Source organism: Podarcis filfolensis, assembly GCF_964270895.1.
Source record: "Podarcis filfolensis genome assembly, chromosome: 1".
Classification (NCBI taxonomy): Eukaryota; Metazoa; Chordata; class Lepidosauria; order Squamata; family Lacertidae; genus Podarcis; species Podarcis filfolensis.
In genome coordinates this window covers 102183800-102206128 of record NC_139604.1, presented here as the reverse complement: position 1 = coordinate 102206128, position 22329 = coordinate 102183800, and the positions used below count along the sequence as shown (strand labels likewise).

Genomic DNA, 22329 nt, shown 5'->3' with positions numbered 1-22329 from the left:
CTAAGGGTGACAAGTATCTTTTTGTCAGAGTCAGGTTTATGAATTTAGACGTCAATTAAGATTCCAAAATGGAAAAGAACATATTATATCTGTGGCCATGCAATGCTAGTGACAATGTTCCTACAAGCAATATATCCATTTTTTAAATCCTGGTATATTGTCCTATATTCGTCCAGAAGTATATTCATGACATCCTCTGAAGGTCTTGACTCCTCTACATCCTGTCTGGGTTCCCAGCCAGAAAGTACTTGATGTTACTGTTCAGTGAACATCATTAATTTTTTCAATTAATTGAGGAGACATATGCTTCTACATTATGTGACACCCATTCATTCTTCCTCCCGCCCCAGTTGCAAATGGACTTGCTAAATCAGAACAGGGCAACACTGTTGTACTAGAACAGTGCCTCTTAAAGTGCCTTTTTCATATATTAAAGCAATGGGATGTATATTCATTAGCTGTGTCCCTCTTACGGTTATCTGAATGCAGAATACTAATACATTTTTTTTTTAAAAAAAACAAGGCTACAAGGGGATTTATTTGACAGGAATTTAGCATGGAGTTGGTAAAGAGGCCCCCAATTTTAAATAGTTTACTCCAGAGTAGTTCCTCGGCATTAATTCCAGCTATGTTAAATAATTGCAGCCAGGGGGCTCTGCCAGTGGAAAAGCACAGCATTTCCCCCACTCTTCCTTATCAAAGATGAGGGTGGAATGCAAATGCATCCCACCACAGGCCCAAATACTTCTGATGCTGGTTGTATAAAAATGTACCAGCACAATGTCCTATGTGCTCAGCATCACATTTCAACTGAGTCTCTGATAACTATGCATGCAACAATATGCACTGTGCCCATAAAGTGATACATAAAGCAATAGCAAACTTGTTAGTAGCATAGCAGCTGAGGTATGAAGGGCCGTATCACTAGTCAGCTTATCTCACAAGCATTCTCAAATAAAGGACCTGTCCATCTTACACGACTGGAAAGCAATGTAAAGCCAGTCGCCACAGGAGCTGTACCATGTCCTGCCACCCCAGAAAAGTTTTACCAGAAAAGAATGATCCTTGCGTGCTTTGGGGAACCCTTTCTAGGCCTTGTCCACACTTATTAACACTCATAAATCACTGTTCTCAGCAGTCTCCAGACCTCATGGCACCATCTGCCTTTTAAAACTATTCTTTCTTTTCCGCAGCCCATTTTGGGCTGTAGGATATTGTGATGGTCACTAGTATAAATGGCTTTTTAGACAGAATATATAAATTTACGGGGAACAGGTCTATCAACTGTTAGCTACGATAACTAAGGACTAGAGCTGTCAACCAATTAAAAGATTTATACTAACCGAGGTTGCAATCCTACACTTATTCAGGTGGGGGTAAGTTCTGTCAAATTCAATGGGGTTTACTTCTGAATAGACACATAGGGTTTCACTGCTAACCCTCATTGGCAATCATAAATGATTGAGGGGAGGGGAGCATTTTACAACAGAACCATTCCCAAGGTAAACCACAAAGAAATGTACAATATGCAAGGAATAGTTCAAGAGCAGTTGTAAGGCCAGTTCATTTTGACATGCCTTGAAGTACTTACAGTCTAAGTGACTGTGCCTGATCCCTTCCACATCTTCAGCATGAATGAAGTGGTAACATCTCTTCCCTACGATATCTACAGGGGTCAGATCCATGTAATCACTAATCCTATGAAGGAAGAAAATAGAGCCTATAAGTTGAGCAATTAGTAAGTCAATAACAATATAAGAACAATGCATCATGTTATATCCACACCCCAAAAACAGCACGCGTGTATCTGCTTGCCAAGACATTCTTGAAATTGCAGTCGCACATTACCCTGCTGTGCTGGCACAGACATTGCTATGTCCCTAGTCCATGCTCTTATCTGTAGACACAGGAAATTCTAAGATTGGTTCCTACAAAATGGGCATCTGAAGAAATGTTTTTCATCACTGCAGGACACTGATGACATTGCTGCTTTCTATGCACAGATGAGGCACAAACTAAGATTGTGATATTTTCCGTTTGTCTCTTTTGAAGGAAAGCTGCAGATACCAGCCAGTTAAATTAAATGCAAAGCAAATCTTTGGTGGGTCCACTCATGTCATACAACAGCCACTAAGATAATATAATTCCTTAAAATACAAAGCTCCTCATTAAAAGAGCAAGATATTTCAAGGTTACATAATAAAATGAGAACATGCTATGCTTATGCTAAATGATTAGAGATACCTTTCATTTCAACAGATTGGTCTTCTATTGGGTATATTCATGGGAAAAAGGCTCTTCAACTGTTTCCTGGCACAAAGTCCAAAACTGACATTTCAAGCGATATAATTTAAATGCTGAGACATACAGATGCCTGGGGGTGTTCTCTTTTCTAGTCTTATTCAGCTGGGAGCAACGCTTTCACTCCTGGCTCTTTCAACTGGGACTTTGTGGTTTACTCCACACAGAAACTTTTAAATCCTTTCAGTACCTCTTTCTGCTCTATGCTCTGCTCAGCCTCTCTCTGTATGTGTATGTCTCTGTCATTGATTGTCCAGATGTCAATGTCCTCAGGCTTCAGTGGAAGGGAGGGGGGGAAATCCTCAAAATTGAAAATCATGTTGGGTGAATCAGCCTCGTCTGCACAAACATTTGAAATAGGTTCTACACACACACACACACACATACACACCCTGATTTAGAAGACATAATTCATTTTTATGCTTTAAATTCTGCCACCCACAAATGCCTCTTTTAGAAACATTTAGCCATGAAGATCCCAAGGGTACATTTTGCAGGGCTGCTCCCCTATGGCAGAGGTTTAAGACTAGTTTAGAGATAGAGCTATCAAAGTACAAACAGGGTTCACACATTTAGAGTGCAGAGATAACCAGCAGAGTGTTACTCCCTATAGTCACTCTGAGAGACAGCAAGAACTAGGTGTGATAAAAATATTGCAGTGAATTAGGGAACTACCTGGCAGGTTCTCACTATCTGGCAAAAATCACTTACTAAAGTGAAAGGTGGTGTGTGTGTGTGTGTGTGTGTGTGTGTACACACGACTGCTGCCTACATCATCTGGAAGCAGGAGAAACCACGATACTCTGCTTCCTCTATTCTCCCCCACCAGAGGGGATAACACATACTTTTGTGTAGATTGATGGAGACCAAATTGTCTCCAGTCAATTGTCAGGTTTTGCAGGATGGGACGGGGTAGAATATAAGTCTCATAAAATTGATGTGGACCAGGAGAAGCTGGACAGCCCCCGCACCCCAATCCCATTCATGACAGACTGCAGGTTTAGCATGGCTGGGACAGGAGGCAGGGACATTCCTCTCCAAAAGAATATGAGAAGGGCCCGGCTGGATCAGGCCAATGGCCCCTCTAGTTCAGCATCTTTGTTTCACAGTGGCCAACCTGATGCCTATGGGAAGCCCAAGAGCAGGAGCAAATGTGGGGAAGCCAGTTACAAGAAGCAAATTGCTTTCTTGAAAACTGCCAAGATTCAGTGCTCAGCATCCATGTGGTGTTCTTGTAAACGAAAGTCACCAAAATAAGAAACTTAAGAGCAGATACTCTGAAAATAAAGGAAATCATTCTAGCGTGACGAAGAAATGGAAGCCAGGACAGAAGTTTGTAGATGAAGGGGCAGGGCCACTGTGTTCTCAGTGTTAGAGCACGTGCTTTCATGTTGCTAGTCCCTAGTTAAATCAGCTTAACAGGTGATGGAAGCCTGTGACCGAGACCTTGGAGCCTGTGACTGAGACCTCATTGCCAGTCAGAGCAACAATACTGGGCTACTAGAGGGGAAAATAACCTGAGCTGGTATATGGTAGCTTTCTATGTCATTGGTACCATTGTGTTCCATGGGACAAAATAAATGGCTGTCATCACTAGATACTGTTAGGGTCCAAGTCTGCTCTCCTCAGAACCTGAGGTCATTAGGTAAGGCCAGGTGATTCCTGTGCTTCTAACATACATACATCTATTTCCTCGCCTAGCGACTAATAGTCATCCAATTGTATGAGAGAAAAGTAAGTATGCTGAATTTGGAGGCAGCATCATGGTGGGGACAAAAATATTCCCAACCCGGATACTGGGACAGGAGACCACAGGAGGGAAGTATTCCTGCAAGGCAAGCTGTAATGCATGGGACTTCTCCACAACACACCTGCCAAACTGATTGGCATTTTGCTAGTGGGGAAATGAAAGGCACAAACCATTATATTATTGCATAGTTATTAATATTTGGGAAATATTAATTCTGTACTCTAGGGCACTTTAACATGTCACTGTATCAACATGAACAAAATCCGATACGAAACACTGTCAGCTATTCATTACATACAGAGCTCCTGACCATGCAATTTCATTCTATACAATGTGTACTACTGACTCCTCATCTGACTTGAGCACAGTATATTGTAATCTCCAAGATTCTTTTTCTTCTTCTGATGTGTGATAGGTGCAGTAGCATGTGCATAAAATTCATTTGCGAATTTCTGTACTAGGTCTTTCAAGTCAACATGAAACTCTGATTAGTTGCAGGACTGAAAGAATACAGCTGTGTTCACACAACTACCTAAGTTCATTGACCATGTGTTGCATGAGGAGGGAACAGAATCCTGCTGCAGGCTTTGCCATGACCACAGCTACAGACACCTACAAACTGTACATATGCTCAGGAACCCCATAAAAATCAGAGGTCCCGTATTTTGTGGACAAACCTATAGACTTTGTATACAAAGTTACAGCAACCCATTGAATGCATGTAGATCAGGGACTATGCTGCTGTGATCCTGCTTTTGCCACCCACTGCCATTCGCAAGCATTCAGTGTTGACGGATGAGAACAGGGCTTATCTCTCTGTGCTCCAAATCTCTTTACGTGTGTACCTCTACTTACAAAGAAGTAGGGAAAGGTGATGCATACATCACCCATGCTGAGATTTCTAAACTGTTTATCAGCTCCAGAACTCGTGGATTTCACTACGGAAAAGACCCATGTATCTCACACAGTGGAAGGAGAGAAATAAACCTGGTAGCTTGACATATAAGCCAGCCCTAATCTATTGCCCAACCCGGGGGGAAACATGTTTTTACTTTTTTACCTTCTCGTTTCTACAATTCGTGTATGCTTGCTATTCCTGTACCACCAACTTAACTATCACCTTTCCCATGGCTTCTTTGCAAACATCCCCGCTGTTCAACTGTAATATTACTTTCTTCCATGGCACGATCATGCACAGGTGCCTCCGCTGACCTACTGGGCCTATTCCTTGAAAGTCCAGCCAAGCAACAAAAGGTGCAGCTGTTCTGACTAAAAGTGATATCTCATGACTTCAGTGTTCTAAAGTAAAGCCCCACTGCAAAGAGAGTTACCTGGTTGATGTTTTGTAACGGATTAAAGACAATTTAAACTGTTTATATTGGACCATAGTTCAGCATTGTATCGCCAGTACCAAAAGTGTCTTGAATGAACGGTACTTGCGAAAAAAACGGAAAGGATGTGCAGCTGCAAACTTTACAAATGGTGTTCTACCTCATTGATGAGAAAAGCCATCTGAGAATGATCCAATATAGGATATGGCTTGAGAGAAAATTAAGAAAAACTTGAATGACTGCCTGCCCTTGGGAAAATATGCCTATCTGCCTGTGTGTTGTGTGAATAGCTGCTGCAGATGGGGTGGGAAAGGGTAGATTCTGTTATGATTTTACTCAGGCACTCACTGATGTACTCCCAAGGGCACCAGTATTCCACTGTGCGAACTGCTGATCCAGAGGTTACCACAGTAGTTTGCAGTCAGAAAAGCAACATTTAAATTCCGGCATCCCTCCCTCCGTTAACTCTCTAGGCAACCATCAGTCAATCAATCTCCCACTCAGTTTTCCAAATCTCAAAATGAGGTTCTCCCTCGTCTGATTGAAAGAAGATACTTGGTGGGGGGTTTTTTTCTACATAGCTGTACAGCTGGCATCATTATCCTCCCAGGAAATCAGTACCCTCCTCCAGAATGTGTACTGTGGTAGAACAGGGATGTTTAGATGCGCAACACTGGAAAAACAAAACAAAACAAAACCAAAAGCCAAAATGCTGTACCTATTTTCACAGTAAATGATATTGAGGTCCATGTTTACTCGAGTAACAAACATGTGGCAGTCGATTCTGACTTCATTGATCGTAGGAGGGGGCAAAGCATGAGCAACAACTACAAGCCCCATGATTTGGCTAGGGACTGTCCGCCCATGGGACAGCGACACTCTCAGGCGCAACCTTCCTGTTATATGAATCACCTGCAAAACAACAAACAGCAAAAGGAAATCTCAGTAAATGCATGATACAAATGTGAAAGCAATCCTTTTAAAGGACAGCGCTATTATTGTAAAGAGCACTTAACTCTGCCAGAATTGTATTTAGCCACCGCCAGTATTAGTCTTAAGCTTATTAATATTGGCTGTCAACATGTCCTGAATGTCCTCATGCTAGGAAAGAAGAGAAGAAGAAGAACATAATATCCAAATGCTTCACATTTATCAAATCTAATATGCAAGCTGCCTCGGGTTATTGATCTTTTTATCTGTCCGCTTATTTATTTATTTGTTTGCAAGAGAGAGAGAGAGAGAGAGAGAGAGAGAGAGAGAGAGAGAACGAGAACAAACCGGAACATGAAGGCAAGTAAGAAAAAGATTGGTGCTTGAAGTGATGATGGAAAAAATGGAACACTGATTTTAAAACATTTGAGGATTAAATTATAAAACATGTATAGCCGCAATTCAGAAAAAATTACGGACCAATAATTAAATAAATTGCCAGCAATATATATCACAGAGACGCTGCTTTGCATTCTTAAATATCTTTGTGCATTTCTGATACAGGATACATGAGTCAGCAACAGATCAGCCTGTTTGACAACCAACACCTTGCTGGGGCAACCCAGGTACTGTGCAAGAAATAGAAATATCTGGTACATGAATAAGAGTCATTCATTGCCGTTTCATTCTCTTTGTTTAATGGAGGGAATTTGTTGTTTGATGCAACTGATTTAGAATTTCTGGTTTTTTATAAGTCAGCTCCATTGCAAGCATGGCCAATGGCTAGGGGTGATGGGAGCTGTAGTTCAACCACATCTGAAGAGCTGAAGGTTCTCCACACCTGCCTTAGGTGAACAAAAACATGACACAACTGACACAAGCCCTGCCCAATGGCCTTTATTTAAACTGTTGGACTCCCATGCCCTGACTTGCTAGTTTCCACTGGGTTCTGCTCCCTGCCCCAGTCCAGGTTTCAGCATTTTTCAGCCGGAAACCCTTTTTGTCTATGATTTACAACTCTCAAAATCTACACTGTTTTGAAGCGAGAGAGGAAAATAGCCACATCATTTCTAATTCAGCTTCCCCTTGAATGTATGGAAGGACTTAAGCTGTGTCCTGTTTGCATAGGCATAAGAAACTAGCCATTTTACCTTGTTAAATTGTAAGGAATCATCTGTATTTAAAATACCTCTTTCATCCTCAGAGAACACATTTGCATTTAACTGGAGAGACTGTGTTTCTCTCTCTCTCCCCCCCCCCCTTTCTCTGAGGAAGAGTTTAATCTTTGTGGTTCATCCAATCAAGGACCTTTATGATGAGATGATAACACGGAAGCTGTCAGTGACAACTACAATAGGGATTTTTCAGAAGATGGACACTTCCTCCACTGATAATTTTTACCAAGGCACAGCAAGAGCCAGGAGAAGTTAGTTACTACTAATCTGTGCAGGTTATTAATGTTGACTAGGAGCTGGAAAGCTCCATTTTCCATTAGCAAGTTCTTAAGCGATCAACTACACAGAGTGTCAAAAATAATTCAAGCAATGAGGACCAGATATAAACTACTATTTTTCTACAATTCTCCATTTTAAAAACTGCCTGAAAATTGTGAGCTATATATGTACTGATGACTATCTGGATGTTGTGGGTTTATGACACCCAGCAACTGAGGTAATTATTGCCTAAATTCATATATAGTGTACCTTCAGAAGACGAAGTTCTGTGTGAATATTTTAAGATATTTCTAGAGGCAAGGATGCAAGAATACCATTTTAAAAACCCATTTTGGTGAGACCTCATTAACTAATGAAGAAATAGCTAAAAGAAATAGGATTTAACTTCACAGGAGGGACATTAATAGTATACTTTGCTCCTTCAAGCTAGGCTTACTTATATGCTTATTTATCATTATCTGTCTTATTTGATCATAATTCAGCTTTCTTGGGGGGAAATACAAATCTGTAAATGCTTGGAAATATACTGCTTTTTAATAGTTAACTAGAAATAACATGATAAATAATCTTGTAGTAAACACAAGATGCAAACTATTGTTATATGAAGAGTTACTATGTGTTTGAAGTTGGCGTTAACACCAAGGGCAAAACACTAAGATATGCCATATTTAAAGCCTACTTATCTTCTGCATATATGCTCGAAACAGTGTTTTGTAACGTATTGCTTAATATCAAACAGATTTGATTTTGAACAAGTGCTTATTTATTCAGTGTCGAAAGCCCTCCTCTAGCAGATTCCACAAGAAAGAAATCTAGTGCGTAATCCAGCATGTCTCAACCCCAAGGGCCTCGGTGGAACTAAATTACACCAATGAGTCCTTTGATTCCGTTGAGTTCTGTTGGAGTCATTGTATCATAGGGCAAAACTGGATGTGACATGGGAGATCCATTACTGCATCTCCCAATATCTTTTTTCTTTTTAGTAAAAGCTGCCACAAATTGTTCTTGTCTTTTCTGACTCTCTCCAGCTAATAGCAGATTGAGGGGGATTTCCAAAGGTAGGCATGGTTAAGCCCTCCCTACTTAGTGCCCCATCTGGGGGCAATATGTCCCCTCCTCCCTGACTGCTTTTAACCACAGGGAAGGACTTTAGGAAGGTTGACTGTCAGTCTCCAAAGCATGTCTAGTTTAGCCTTAGCTTACTCAGAATTGCACCCCAAACCTGATGTAATACAAACATTGGCAAGCCAATTCCATTAAATTTCACTACAAGTGGAAACAGTTTAAAACAGAATCCAAATAATGTAGTGCTTTCTTTGTAGGTTCTGATTTGAGGACCGCTCAGATCCACATTTAGCTGGAGCTGCTTACACTTGAGATGGTCTTTGACTCTAATGTCAGTTCTTTCATACTAAATAAACTAGATCTTATTCCAGTCTCTTAAATTTGTTTCCATCACAGTTATATCCATATCATCTGTCTTCCACCCTGCCTGGTCTTTTTCAGTGGTGTCTGAATTAGATTTTGCTGCACAGTATCGGATCAGAAACTTCAAAGAGAAATGGCAAACTTGAACTGCATGTTACCTGATTGTCCTAAGATAGAAAGAGGCAATGGAAACATAACCACACTGCACAGTCTGCAACCAGTTCTGTTGATTCCACAATGCAAGATCCATGGCCTATTTCCCAGATTGGTTCTTCAGTCAACCAACACTGTGCCTTCCCTGGTAGCCAACCAAAGACGGAGTGCTCTGTTTATTGTGCAGTTGCTGGCAAATTTTCCCCAGTAAGTAGCCTGCCCTTTTGGAGGGGAAAGGGGGGGGCACTAACTTTATGAGAAGGACCATAGCTTGGGGAAAAGCTTTGGTTCAATGGCAGAGAAGGTCCCAGATTCAATTCCTGGCATCTCCAGTAATATTGAGAGACCGCAACCTGAAAACCTGGAGAGTTGCTACCAATCAGTGTAGACAATACTGAGCAAGATGGACCAATGAACTGACTCAATATAAGGCAGCTACCCATGTGCCCATAGCTCAGTGATAGAGTACATGCTTTCATGCAGAAGGATCCAAGCTCAATCCCTGGAATCTCCAGTTAAAGGGATGTCAGGAGGTGACAGGAAATAGCTTTGCCTGGATCCCTGGACAGCGGCTGTCTGTTTGAGCTGGCAATACTGGGCTAGATACATAAATGTTCTCATCTGGCAACTTCACCGCTTCAGACTCTGAAGATTGAAAAGCAATGCTGAACATATCCAGGAGGTTTTATTTTATTGATCAGAGAGCTAAATCAAATCTCTCTCTCTCTATATATATATGCATGCAGATGTATGGTAACTATACAGATGACGGAACATCTGCATAATGTCACGCAGAACTAAAATGTATATTACACATTTTTGTGCTGAAATACTTCATTCCCTAGTTAGAAAGAAATTTCAATTATCTTCACCTGGTGCTAACATATTGAGGAAACTGTAGTTTATTTTATTTTGTCTGATGAGAAACTGAATGAGAAAGATGTTGAATGTGGATGTAAACACAGTTTATGATGTATGTGGGGATCCTAGCAAGCACCATTTCTTGGACAAATATATATCTTTCCCCCTGCCATATGCTCTGTCTTAATCTGTTGGTGACAAGTAGCTCATACTCCCCAACTTCTCACAGAGGAAAATAGGGACACTTCACTTGTGTACTCAGAATGTTCCTATTTGTACACCAAGCATCACTACCCTATGTACACGTCCTGGTCCACATTGCTCTTCTCTGCCTGCAGTTCATTTACTTTGAAATAGTCTGTCCTGAGGCCCCAGACTTCCCTTATACATGCAGATACCAGAGCAATAGATAATTTTTCTCAGTGAACATGAATTTAACAGCATGCCCCCTAGATACAATAGCCAGAGGCTTCTAGAAGGGTCGAAACTTGAAGAATTCTAATACAAGCACCTATCTAAAAGACTGCTTCCTTCGTATCTTGGCAGACGGGATGTCTTCATGGTTCCAAGTGGAATTATTTACAAATCAAGTTGTTTTATATATTCCCCATACACCAGGAATGGGGAACTGGATCCAGCCAGCAGGCCTGCTCCTGATTTTCCCCACCATCTGTGGGCCAAGCTGGACAGGCCGGTGAGGCCACCCACAGTGACATCAGGGGACCTGATTTTGCCCACATGGGTAATGGCACAGCTTTCAAAGCACAAATGATCAGCTGATTGCCAGGGTGTGAGGCACTGTGCATAGGGTTTTGCAAACACTAATAATCAGCTTATATGCCTATAGGGTAGTTTCTTTGATTAGTAGTAGTAGTAGTAGTAGCAGCAGCAGCAGCAGCAGCAGCAACATTTATCACATTTAATTGTAGTATTTATCCCACATGCATTACAACCTATGTCTACAGAGTTCCTGGAACCATGCATGTGGCTATCCTATGTCATCTTCACAATAACCCTGTAAGGTAGGCTAGCTTATGAGAGATGCTTAGGCTACATGACTTGCCCAAGCCTAGCTGAATGCTTTTTTCTTTTCTTTTATGGTGGAGAAGGAGGTGCCCATTTCATATTCTGTACAATATTCTGTACAGACTATCATTTTTCAACTGAATGAACCTAATCATGGGACAGGCCAGTATATTGAAGATTGCGTTGCAGGTTCAAGCTTTAATTCTCCTTTTATAAGTACCAGCTCTCAATTTACCTTTGAAGAATGGCGTCTACTAGCTATACAATTAATCCATTTTGAAATGTGTGCTTTCTTTCCTATTTCCTATTAATCAAATTTACAACAAACAAAACAAAACAACCTCACTTTCTGAAAATAAACAATGATACAGAATTTGTGTTACAGAAATTGAACACACATAGCAAAACCTGGATTTATGACAACCTAATAGGATAGGTATTGCCATGGAATCATAACTCACACCATTTTGTTTATTATATCACTCACTATATCTGAGACCAGAGTAATAATTCTTCTTCACCATCACAGCAGCAAATCAAATCAGATCTCTTAAAACTCTCCTTTCAGTGTTTGTTGGTAATCTCACATGCCATTTTTTATTTTAAAATACCATAGAACACCTTTTCCATTTGACAATCTGAATAACAAATCTGTTAGCAATAAATTTATCTTTTTTTCAGGTTCCAAAGCAAATGAGCATTTCCAGACCACCAGTTCTTTAAGAAGGGTTAAGAAATAATAATAAAATTAAAGTGAACACTGTGCAACCTGAACCTGAAAAAGGCATGAAAATTGGTTTTTAGGGTGTGTGTTTTTAAAAATGTAGTTGGTGCAAGAACTCTTATAGTGTAGGCTGCTTGAAGAAAGCTCTTGGCAAGAACATCACAAGACGGAGCAACACTTTAAAATATGCTCAAGCAGCCAAATACAAACTGACACCAGGAACCCAATTGTAGGAACTAATAAGAAAAAAGGTATCTCAATTTAATATAAGCCTACATAACAAAAAGATCAATGTTTACAACTCACGGTTTAGAATACTATGCAGCTGTTTTCAGAGTGAATACAGAGCAGTTGTATAATAAGAAATTAGAATGTTCATTTCAAGAGAATTTCTCAAGAGCTCTTTTGATATGAAATACAACAAATATGATGGTGACTATGGCTGCAGTCCTCTGAACTAGTCTGACTGGAGTATGTAGGATTTCTCTACACTGTGTATCATATTCTTAAAAAACTAGACATTAATGCATTAAATGAGACTGGGCTGAGATCAATTTAGAATAGACCGATTTAAGCTGGAAGAAGGATCTCTTTGATATGACCTCCAGAGCAGACCATTTGCGGAAGGATTCAAGATGAACTGATTTACACTTGGATATCTGTTTGCTGCATTTCTCTGCTTTTCAAGTATGAACTGATATGTCTAATGTCAGGTTATTAAGGTGTCATCTTAGGGATGGTCTGAAACCTGTGCCTGTAAAAAAGATTAAGAACCTTCGATTTCTTTGGCATTCTTGTTGTGGCTTAGATGATTCATATTAAGAGCGACTAGCATAGAAGTTATTTTTAAAATGTTACTTTAACTGAATATTAATCAAACAGCCTCAGAGTTTTTCTTTCGCTGAAGCTGTAGCAATACCGGGTACAAACCAGCAGGAAGTTACCCTGCTCAGTCACAGATCACTTGCTTTGTATGCAGAAGATCTCAGCTTCAACCCCTCGAATCCCCAGTTTAAAAGACCAGATGGAAAAGACTCTGGAGAGCCACTGCCTGTAGACCTGGGATGGGAAACCTGTCCCCTTCCTGTTGCCGTTGGACTCCAACTCCTACCTGCCCCGCCCACCATGGCCAATGGTCAAGGATGATGGGAGTTGTAGTCCAACAACATATGGAAGGTCAAAAGTTCGCCATACTTGCAGCAGACAATACTGGGCTACATGACCTTGGAAACAAGGGGGGTGGGGAGGTGAGCTTACTACAGTAGGAAAGGCAAGCTCTAATAATAATAATAATAATAATAATAATAATAATAATAATAATAATAATAATTTATACCCCGCCCATCTGGCTGGGTTTCCCCAGCCACTCTGGGCGGCTTCCAACAAAAGATTAAAAATACATTAAAACATCAGTCATTTAAAACTTCCCTAAACAGGGCTGCCTTAAGATGTCTTCTAAATGTCAGATAGTTGTTTATTTCTTTGACATCTGTTGGGAGGGCATTCCACAGGGCGGGTGCCACTACCGAAAAGGCCCTCTGCCTGGTTCCCTGTAACTTTGCTTCTCGCAGTGAGGGAACCGCCAGAAGGCCCTCGGCGCTGGACCTCAGTGTTTGGGTTGAACAATGGGGGTGGAGACACTCCTTCAGGTATACTGGATGCTTCTGCCACCTCTGGCCCCTCCTTCCTGGCTTCATGTCCAGAGTCTGAATTGCTTCCTGCCTCTGGCTCTTCTCTCTCTCTCAAGCCTGTTGCCTCTTCAGCATCTCACTGCCACTCCCCTGGCTCTGAGCCTTCCTCCTCTGGGGCTTCCCTACGGGGTTCTCTGGCTGGAATCTCCCACCACTCCTTGCCATCCAGTCAGTCCCTGACCTGCTGCTGCATGCATTTCAAGGACCATGTGATCGCTTATACTCCACTTCTATCGTTGATAAACATCTGATGGGGCACTTCTGGTGGTTCCCCATGCCCCTGAGGTTTGGCTGGCCTGCAGTAGGGACCAAGCCTTTAGTGCAGCAGGCCCTGGCTTGTGGAACCCCTAGCTGCAGAGATTCTGCAAGAACCATCCTTGCCTTCTTTCAGACACCTTCTGAAAACTGTACTGTTTAGACAGGCATCCCCAATATGATTTTCTCTTTTTAACCAGCCAGTATCTACTATTGTTTTATCGGTGCTTTTAATTATGCTTCGTGGATATTTATAGACTGGTTTTTATTATATTTTGTATGTTCTAAGCCGCCTTGACACATTCTATGAAAGTGGAGACCATAAATATTTAAATAAGCTCTGGACAGTTTCTCACCAAATTTCAACCTAATTTGTAACGTGTGCTATGCAAATTATCTTTCTTTCTTTCTTTTTGCCCCAAACTGAAAATCCAAGAGAAAGGCCAACTTTCACAACTCTGACCAAACAGATTTCCCCTACAAGCTCCCTGGTATTCAAACAAGTTATACTTTATTTTCCGGAGGGAATGTTTGAAATCCCATTTAAAGAAATAATGCCTTGAGCTTATTTTCCCTAATACCATGTAAAGAAACATGAAAGCCCTTGGCTCTTGAAGTTTGTAGGGTTCTAATGAAGCAATCATCAACTCTGACATTCATGGGCTCACAGCGGCAGCTTTTGCTGCCAGGTTTCCGACAGATCTTTTAAAGTGAAAATAAACTTTACAGAAAGGTCTTGCTTTATCAGTTACAATGCAAACCTTTGTGGAGCTGGCATAATCATCTTCAGGACAGAACAGATTTTTTTTTAAAGGGAAAAAAAACCCAACCCTAAATGAAATAAGATGGCGTGGAAACACTCCAGACCAGGAAAGCTCACAGATGATGGCAAGGGCAGGAGATGGGGAGGCAAAAAGAAAATCAGTAAATCAGAATTTCTGTGTGCTTGCCTATGCAGACTTGCTTCATGGAAAGATAACCAATAATAAGTATTCTTCAGAAGTATCATCTCCATCCCTATCATGGGAGGCAGAAATAAAACATTTTTTATGGTTTTATTTGATGTACTCCTTCACAGCCCCACCATTACCTTAGGTGATTCTCAACACAGTGAGCAACAGCTAGATAAAACAAAAATATCTGCTATTAATGCATTTCCACACACAGGGAAGGGAAATCGAAGTCACATGTGCCACTGTTTTCTGCAAAGACAGACGGAGATTTCTCACGTTTGTTCCAGTACATTACGAATCTGTCAACCCAACCCAGTGGTTCAACCAACGCTATGGCTTTCATGCACTGGCAGTGAGTCTCATTGCAGAATTGCTCTGATACTGAAGGAAGGAAGTGTCCTGAACTGTGTCCACCAGAGCTCATCTGTCATTTCCCAGTGGCTGTATAGGAGAACAGCTATATCCACTACCCCCAAACTTCAGGCAGAAACAGGACACATAATTGAGATGAACTGAAGGGAATCTGGGAGTGAATGAGAAGGATGAACTTCTCATTGGGGGACTGCCAGAAGGTCAACATAAAAGCCCCCAAGGGAAAACAAATTAAAAAGTGGGACAGATATCTGTACAATGTTAAGCACGCACCTGCCAATTCCTATAGGCAAGTGACTAAAGAACGTTGGGCATATATTGCAGTGGACCTTTGCTGCATTCAGGCTTAGGGTGCCTCCAGGCTGTCAATATTTTCCAGGAGCGATTCAAGTGCATCCCAGGAAATTGGATTAAAGTGCTCTGTTGCCTTAGTGCAATGTCCTACCCACTTTTAAAAAGAAAGGGACCTTTTGTGGTTAGGGAAACACACTGAAAAGTGAGTAATGATCTAATGATAAACAGGAAGAGGTACAAACACCCTGTAAGCAAATTGGAATGAATGCTCAATAAAAGACCAGATAAAACCTAACCCCCACGTAAAGTTTGTGACAGCAAATCAGGAGGATTTCATAAATAGGTCATCTGGAGGAGGCCTGAGAAGAAACCTGGGGACGCTGGATGCTCTCAGGTTGACAACAATAGAGAACACAGTGCATAGAAAGGCCTTCCACTGAGCACAATGGCAGATGTTGAGCAGTACCATGGTGAGCTAACCCTCCACCGGAAGCGATCTGAGGTTAATGGGGTTTTGTTATAATCATCTGTCTTCAGAAAGAGGAGAGGAGGATATAATCTTGAGCCAGTAGGTGGAAAATTGAGCCAAAGGTTCCCAAAAGCTCCAAATCTGTGTGATTTAAAATTTGATGCCATTTGGGACTGAAGCTGTGGACTTCTTCCATGCAGCTCAGTTCTCTCTCCTTCCTCTGCAAGGTCCAATCCAGCCTTAACTCAGCTATTCTCCTTTTTTCCCTTTCTTCCTATCTTGTCTTCATGTAGCCAGTTTCCACTACCTTCCTCAATGCTCTTCCTCCCCCTTTCCCCCTTGCTGAAATGGGCATCTGCCACCAACCCCAACCTGAAAGTCCTTCTGTCTTTTCAGGTTGGAAGGGTGCAGAAAGTCTTACCATAAGGCTGTTGTCGCAGACAGATCCCCTGAATGGGGCACAATCTGCTGGGAGATTCTCTTGCACCAGCCTCAGCCAAATGATTGGGAGCTTTTTCTTGTGCAGCTCACATTCATTTCAATAAAGTCTGCACGGGAGGCCATAGCTCAGGGGGTAAGTATCTGCTATGCATGCAAAACATCCTATATTTAGGATGGTTGGGGTTGCCAGTTGGTGGGGAGAAATTGCTCTCTTTTGTGCCCCAAAGCCTTCCGGCTTGTCCACTGACTTAACTTATAATTCTGGATGTGCTGGTGCCTGCATCTGGGTATGTGAGCCGGTTGCTGTTAATAAGAGGTAAGAAGGAAGCAATCGGCATATACTTAGAGGCATTCTCCGTTATTCCTACTTTGATGTTGCGAGAGACAATCCTCATTTCAGCGGCAAATTAAGGGAAAGGGAATTGGCCGCATCTGTGCCAACCTGTAGCTTCTGTGAGTGTGTTCATGCCACTTGTAACAACAGTAGCAGCAGGAAAGTACCCCCAAGCACCGTCGCCAACAACAGTAAGTGGGTGGCTATTTCCACTTGTTCTTTTCTAAACTGATTAAAGAGCGATGAATTGATTAAACAACGGGTAGTTAAGCAGAGGGTGCTGGAGGTGGAATAATGGATGAGCGACACACTCTAATGGAAGAAAGTGGTTAAAAGGTGGGTTAATGACTGTTTTCCTCTCCCCAGCAGAACACTGAGCTGCTGTGCTGAAACTCTCTGCTGTTGGCTTCTGGATTCACTAGAGCTGCCTTTTTATGAGAGCCCAGCTTGAAGGGGAGTCCATGTTGCCATGGAGTACTAATTTCTATTTACCAAGCAGTCTCTTATGCACAAAGCAAGAGTCTCTTTTAATAGTTTTATTTACAGAGCAGGAGGATAGGGAGGCAGAGGAGCTGTGTGAGGCACCAGGAATAAAGGTTTGTTATCCTTTATTATTTTTAATACTGATATCTCATCCTTGCTTGGAAATCTTCCATGGGATATATAGTAGACGTCAATCCTGCACTGATTCAAGCTCATAGCCATTTAATTTCAAAAACACTACGGCATCGTGTGTTCACAGATCCTTCACTGGGCTTGAAAGCACAGAGAGCTATCTGAAATTTATTAAAGAATTAATTGCAGGTACAAATGCCATTAAGGAATATCATTAGAAGTGTGCACACTTTGTACACTCCACAGTGCCACAGGAAGATAAAACATTTCAATATTAAGAAATAATCAGTCCTATGTACTCATTTTGCTGCTTTAGTGCATTTGCTTAAATTCCAATGATAAATGCAGCAACACACCAGCGGCAACAGTTTAACCAAAAAAAAATTAATGAATAGTGTGGAATTTCCTGCACAATATGGAAATTATGCAATACACAAAAACAATAGTGCTTTTTTTATTTAAAAATTAGGACTTTCTCGTGTGTCCACTAAGCATAAGGAACAATACATCTCATCCTTTAACACACTTTTGAATCAAGACCACTTAAATGAAAGGAGTTTAAAGGCTTCCTTGTGGGTCTGCATTTTAAGAAGATAATAGCTGCCTACTAAGAATGTGTCTAGTCAATTTTCTGTCTCTGAGAAACAGCCAGAGAGATGTCCCTGAGAAGCTTGCAAACAAAAGGCACTATGATGGTAGTTATCTCCAATTATTTGTCACCAGGTTCCAGATAGTTTGTAGGTAGTCAGCATGAATATTGGCATGAATATGGAGGTGTGATTTTTAGCTCTCACAGAAAGTAGCTATTTGCTAGACCTAGCCCAACGAAACTGCATAATTCTTGTAAACTAATGGCCAAATTTACCAGCAACAAATTATTTAAGTGAATCCCTGTATGAAACTTTGTCCTAAACTTACTTCCCACTCCCATGTCCATCTTTCCCAGTGTCTTATCTTGCTGTTCAATCTTGATCTCACATTTAAGTATAATTGACATGACTCCAGTCCTAAAACAGATCTTTGGAAAACTCCACGGTTTACTCTCCTCCTTTACATAAACTGTCAAACTGGCCTCTGCTTCCAGTCCATAAAAGTGTCTGCCATCTCATGGAATGGCTACTGATTTAAATAAACTCTAATGATACAACTTTTATACATTAAATCCTCCTCCATAAATTACTTTTTTGATCCCTTAATTGTAAGCTTACATTTCGTACATTTTTTGTCCCTTCATTTAAGTAAGACTTTTAAAAGGAAATCCTCTTGTCATGATAGCTCCCCTTTTCTGTTTTGCCATGCTGATGCCGTTTGTTGTGTCTTTGCTAATCCACTGCAGACATTAAAAATATAAGAAGAGTTCATCAGATCACACACCCAACTAGTCTACCATCCTGTTCTCACAGTGGCCAACCTGTGGGAAACCTGCAAGCAGGAACTAAGCACAACAACGCTCTCCCCACTTGTGATTCTCCAGCAAATGGCATTCAGATGCAATTTTATAATGACGAATAAGGACAAAATACTTCCTTCTGTGCAAGGGACGTGGGTGGCGCTGTGGGTTAAACCACAGAGCCTAGGACTTGCCGTTCAGAAGGTTGGTGGTTCGAATCCCCGTGACGGGGTGAGCTCCCGTTGCTCAGTCCCAGCTCCTGCCCACCTAGCAGTTCGAAAGCACGTCCAAGTGCAAGTAGATAAATAGGTACCGCTTCAGCGGGAAGGTAAACAGTGTTTCCATGCCCTGCTCTGGATCTCCAGAAGCGGCATAGTCTTGCTGGCCACATGACCCGGAAGCTGTATGCCAGCTCCCTCGGCCAATAAAGCGAGATGAGCGCTGCAACCCCAGAGTCGTCCACAACTGGACCTAATGATCCAGGGTCCCTTTACCTTTACCTTACTTCCTTCTGTCTCTTCAGAGTCTCCCACCTGTCAGCGTCATTGGATGACTGCAAATTCTAGTATTTGGGGGGGGGGGTGTTTTTATCTATCCATTTTCTTCATACTGAGCATAATTTTACACACATCTATCCCCCTTATTTGACTTTGTTCTGAACAAAAACCCCTCAAATGTTGTAACTTTTCCTTACATAGGTGGAGTTCTAACTCCATGGTAATTTTGGCTGATTTTGATGAACTTTTCCCAGTTCCTTTTTGAAGTGTGGTGCCCAAACAAAGTATTCCAAATGTGTGAACATTTGTATTCCAAACTATTCCAAATGTGTGGTTGTAGTTTGTATAATGGCATCATGATATTGGCAGATTTATTCTCAATCCCTTTCCTAATGATCCCTTAAAACATGGAATTTGCCTTTTTGCAGCTACTGCATACTGGGCTCCACGTTCACTTTCCTGGTCAGTCACTGCCTACTAGAGCCTCTGTTGTAGAAGTTTTAAATAGCTTCCAAACCTGATATTGCTGGACTCCCAACAAGCATTCCCAATGGTCAAGCATGATGGGATCAGGAGGGCACAACACTGCGTACTTCTGCACCAAAGGAACTCAAATTTCCTAACTGTAACATGAGTCATCATTTAATTCTTAATACTTTTTTTCCTTTTGAAATTAAATACAGAAGTAACAGATTTTCTGGGCAGTTTTCCATGCATATATGCTGACTATAAAAGCCATGTGAGTTCCAAGCAGTTTGTACCAAATTGTGAGCAGAGCTGAGGATTAAATCATGAGTAATTTCTCCTTTTTGTTGATTCTATAGGAAGCCTCGACAGCTCATTGTATAATATTATTGTATGAATAATATAGGTAAGCTAAACAGTTCATTTCCCCCTTAATGCATGCCTTGAGTTGATATGCTCCCCAGCGTCAGCAACTGATTCTTGCATCTCAAGATCTTCAAATCCCACGCTAAGTCGCAATGCCAAGGTTTTGATCTATACTACAGCTCCATTTTCTGATGACTGTAGGAATACATAATCCCTTTGGTGATATTTTTCACTGCATTTTTACAACTTCATGGCTTAGCTGAAATTGAGAACTTGTCTCCATTGTTTGGTGGGGGAAGGAACAAAAATCACACCTCAATTTTGTGGGAAGCAGCTTCTCCCAGAACATTGTAAAATCCTGTGCCCAGCTTAGCTGCCATGTAGGAGTAAAACACCAGAGGGCATAGCATTAACCCTGTTTAGATGAACTATAAGCCTCCTTCAGGGATTAGATTCCAAATTAAACATATGAGGGAGACAATGGGGCATTGGGGCATGTTAGCTCTGTCTCTGTTCTGATCACAGTCCAACTTCCGTGTTCATGGGGGTTTTCCTTGCATTTCAGAATTCAGGGTTCTAGAACACAGGGGGAGGCTTCATGGGTCCAGGAAGCTCCCTGCTTCATGTCATGGAAGTTGGAAGGTGATCAGAACAGTGACAGGAGGTGGAGCTAATCCACCTATCTCTGCTGTCTCTCACGTCATGTGTTGACCTTAACCATGAAAGTAACACCTGAAAAGGGCTAATACATGCACAGGGAACATGCGTAGGAAACAGAGTAGGAACACAACAGCAGGCTGTAGCCTTACCTAGAGACATGCTCACTGTACTGTCCAGATAAGTCTAGATACATTTCATATATACAGAGAACTGGAAAACTAGCTATGCTCAGAAACCTGACAAAATTTTTTTTTTCTGCCAGTAGCACCTTAAAGACCAACTAAGTTAGTTCTTGGTATGAGCTTTCGTGTGCATGCACACTTCTTCAGATACTTCTTCAGTGTGCATGCACACGAAAGCTCATACCAAGAACTAACTTAGTTGGTCTTTAAGGTGCTACTGGCAGAAAAAAAAATTTTTGTTTTGACTATGGCAGACCAACACGGCTACCTATCTGTAATCAGAATCCTGAATTAAGCATACAGGGCCTACTCACATGCACTTCGCATGTGTTGGGACTATGCAGACAGACCAGTGTTGAGGATGAGGCCTGCTAACTGTGAATCCCCTTCACTGGGGTTCATCATATAATACATACCCATCAACTGTCCTGGAAAAAATGGGATGTCCCATCTTTTCCCAGAAGACGCTATTTTGGGTGCCATGCTCTCATGCGATTTTGGGCTGAGATCTCACCCTGAGAATAGCATTTATTTTTGGGTCTGCAATTTCACATGGTTCCCCAAAAACACATATTTTGGGGTCCATGACTTTGGGCTCTGGGCACCCTACAAGTGCTTTTTTCCGAGTCTGTAATTTTGTGCAGGTCATGTGACTCGTGCAGGAGTGCGTACCCAGAGGATGGTGTCCCAGTTTGGGGCAATGTCATGTCGGAGGGTATGACAGTAGAGCTATGTCATCAGCACACACATAACAATTATTTGCTAGCACAGGAACAGAATTCTGCTGTCCTGAATTAGAATGGCTACTAAAATAAAATTATAAGAAAACCATATAGGCATAAGTGAAAACAGTGCAAAATTTGCATTCTTGGATCTTCAATAACAAATTATGATAGACTTCTAGTATATCTGCAGTTGAAATCAAGGCATTTTTTAAAAACTTGACCAACTTTCCCTTGCTTCCTTAACATTTATTAATGGATTGTTGTGCTAAGGTAATTAACTCCAAAGCTGGCAAATTTAGCACAGAGAGATTAATTTTCTTTAACTAACATGCTACCTAAAATATGCTTTTTTTCAATAAGGTTACTAGTAATTTGTTCTCGAATTAATCACATTATAAGTAAAGTAGAGTGATGATGTTTCAGAACAATTGTCAGTCCACCAACGTTAAGCGTTTTTGCTTTTTTTGTATTTGAGTAGACATTTACTAAATTACTGAAAGGTAAAATCATGCTGGCTACCACCTGGTCACTGGTAATTCATAAAATACGAAATTAGAACATGAGCCAGATTTCAAAAATGGTCCAATCAGGGCTTTCAGCTGTGTGAACAAACCTCAGGTTCACACACACTATCATCCTGTTGTGTGCTGTGATTCTTTTTA

General features: G+C 41.3%; 1 protein-coding gene across 12 annotated transcripts in view; it reads right to left on the bottom strand.

Annotated features, from left to right (window-relative positions):
• Window positions 1-22329, bottom strand: part of NPAS3 (neuronal PAS domain protein 3) — a 634645-nt gene that overhangs the window by 19088 nt on the left and 593228 nt on the right. For all 12 annotated transcript variants that reach the window (XM_083611875.1, XM_083611866.1, XM_083611870.1 and 9 more), the window contains 2 exons: window positions 6101-6294; window positions 1592-1698 (listed from right to left, as the gene is read on the bottom strand). In XM_083611875.1, coding sequence (XP_083468001.1) covers window positions 1592-1698; window positions 6101-6294 — 301 coding nt within the window. The remainder of the gene's footprint in view (window positions 1-1591; window positions 1699-6100; window positions 6295-22329) is intronic.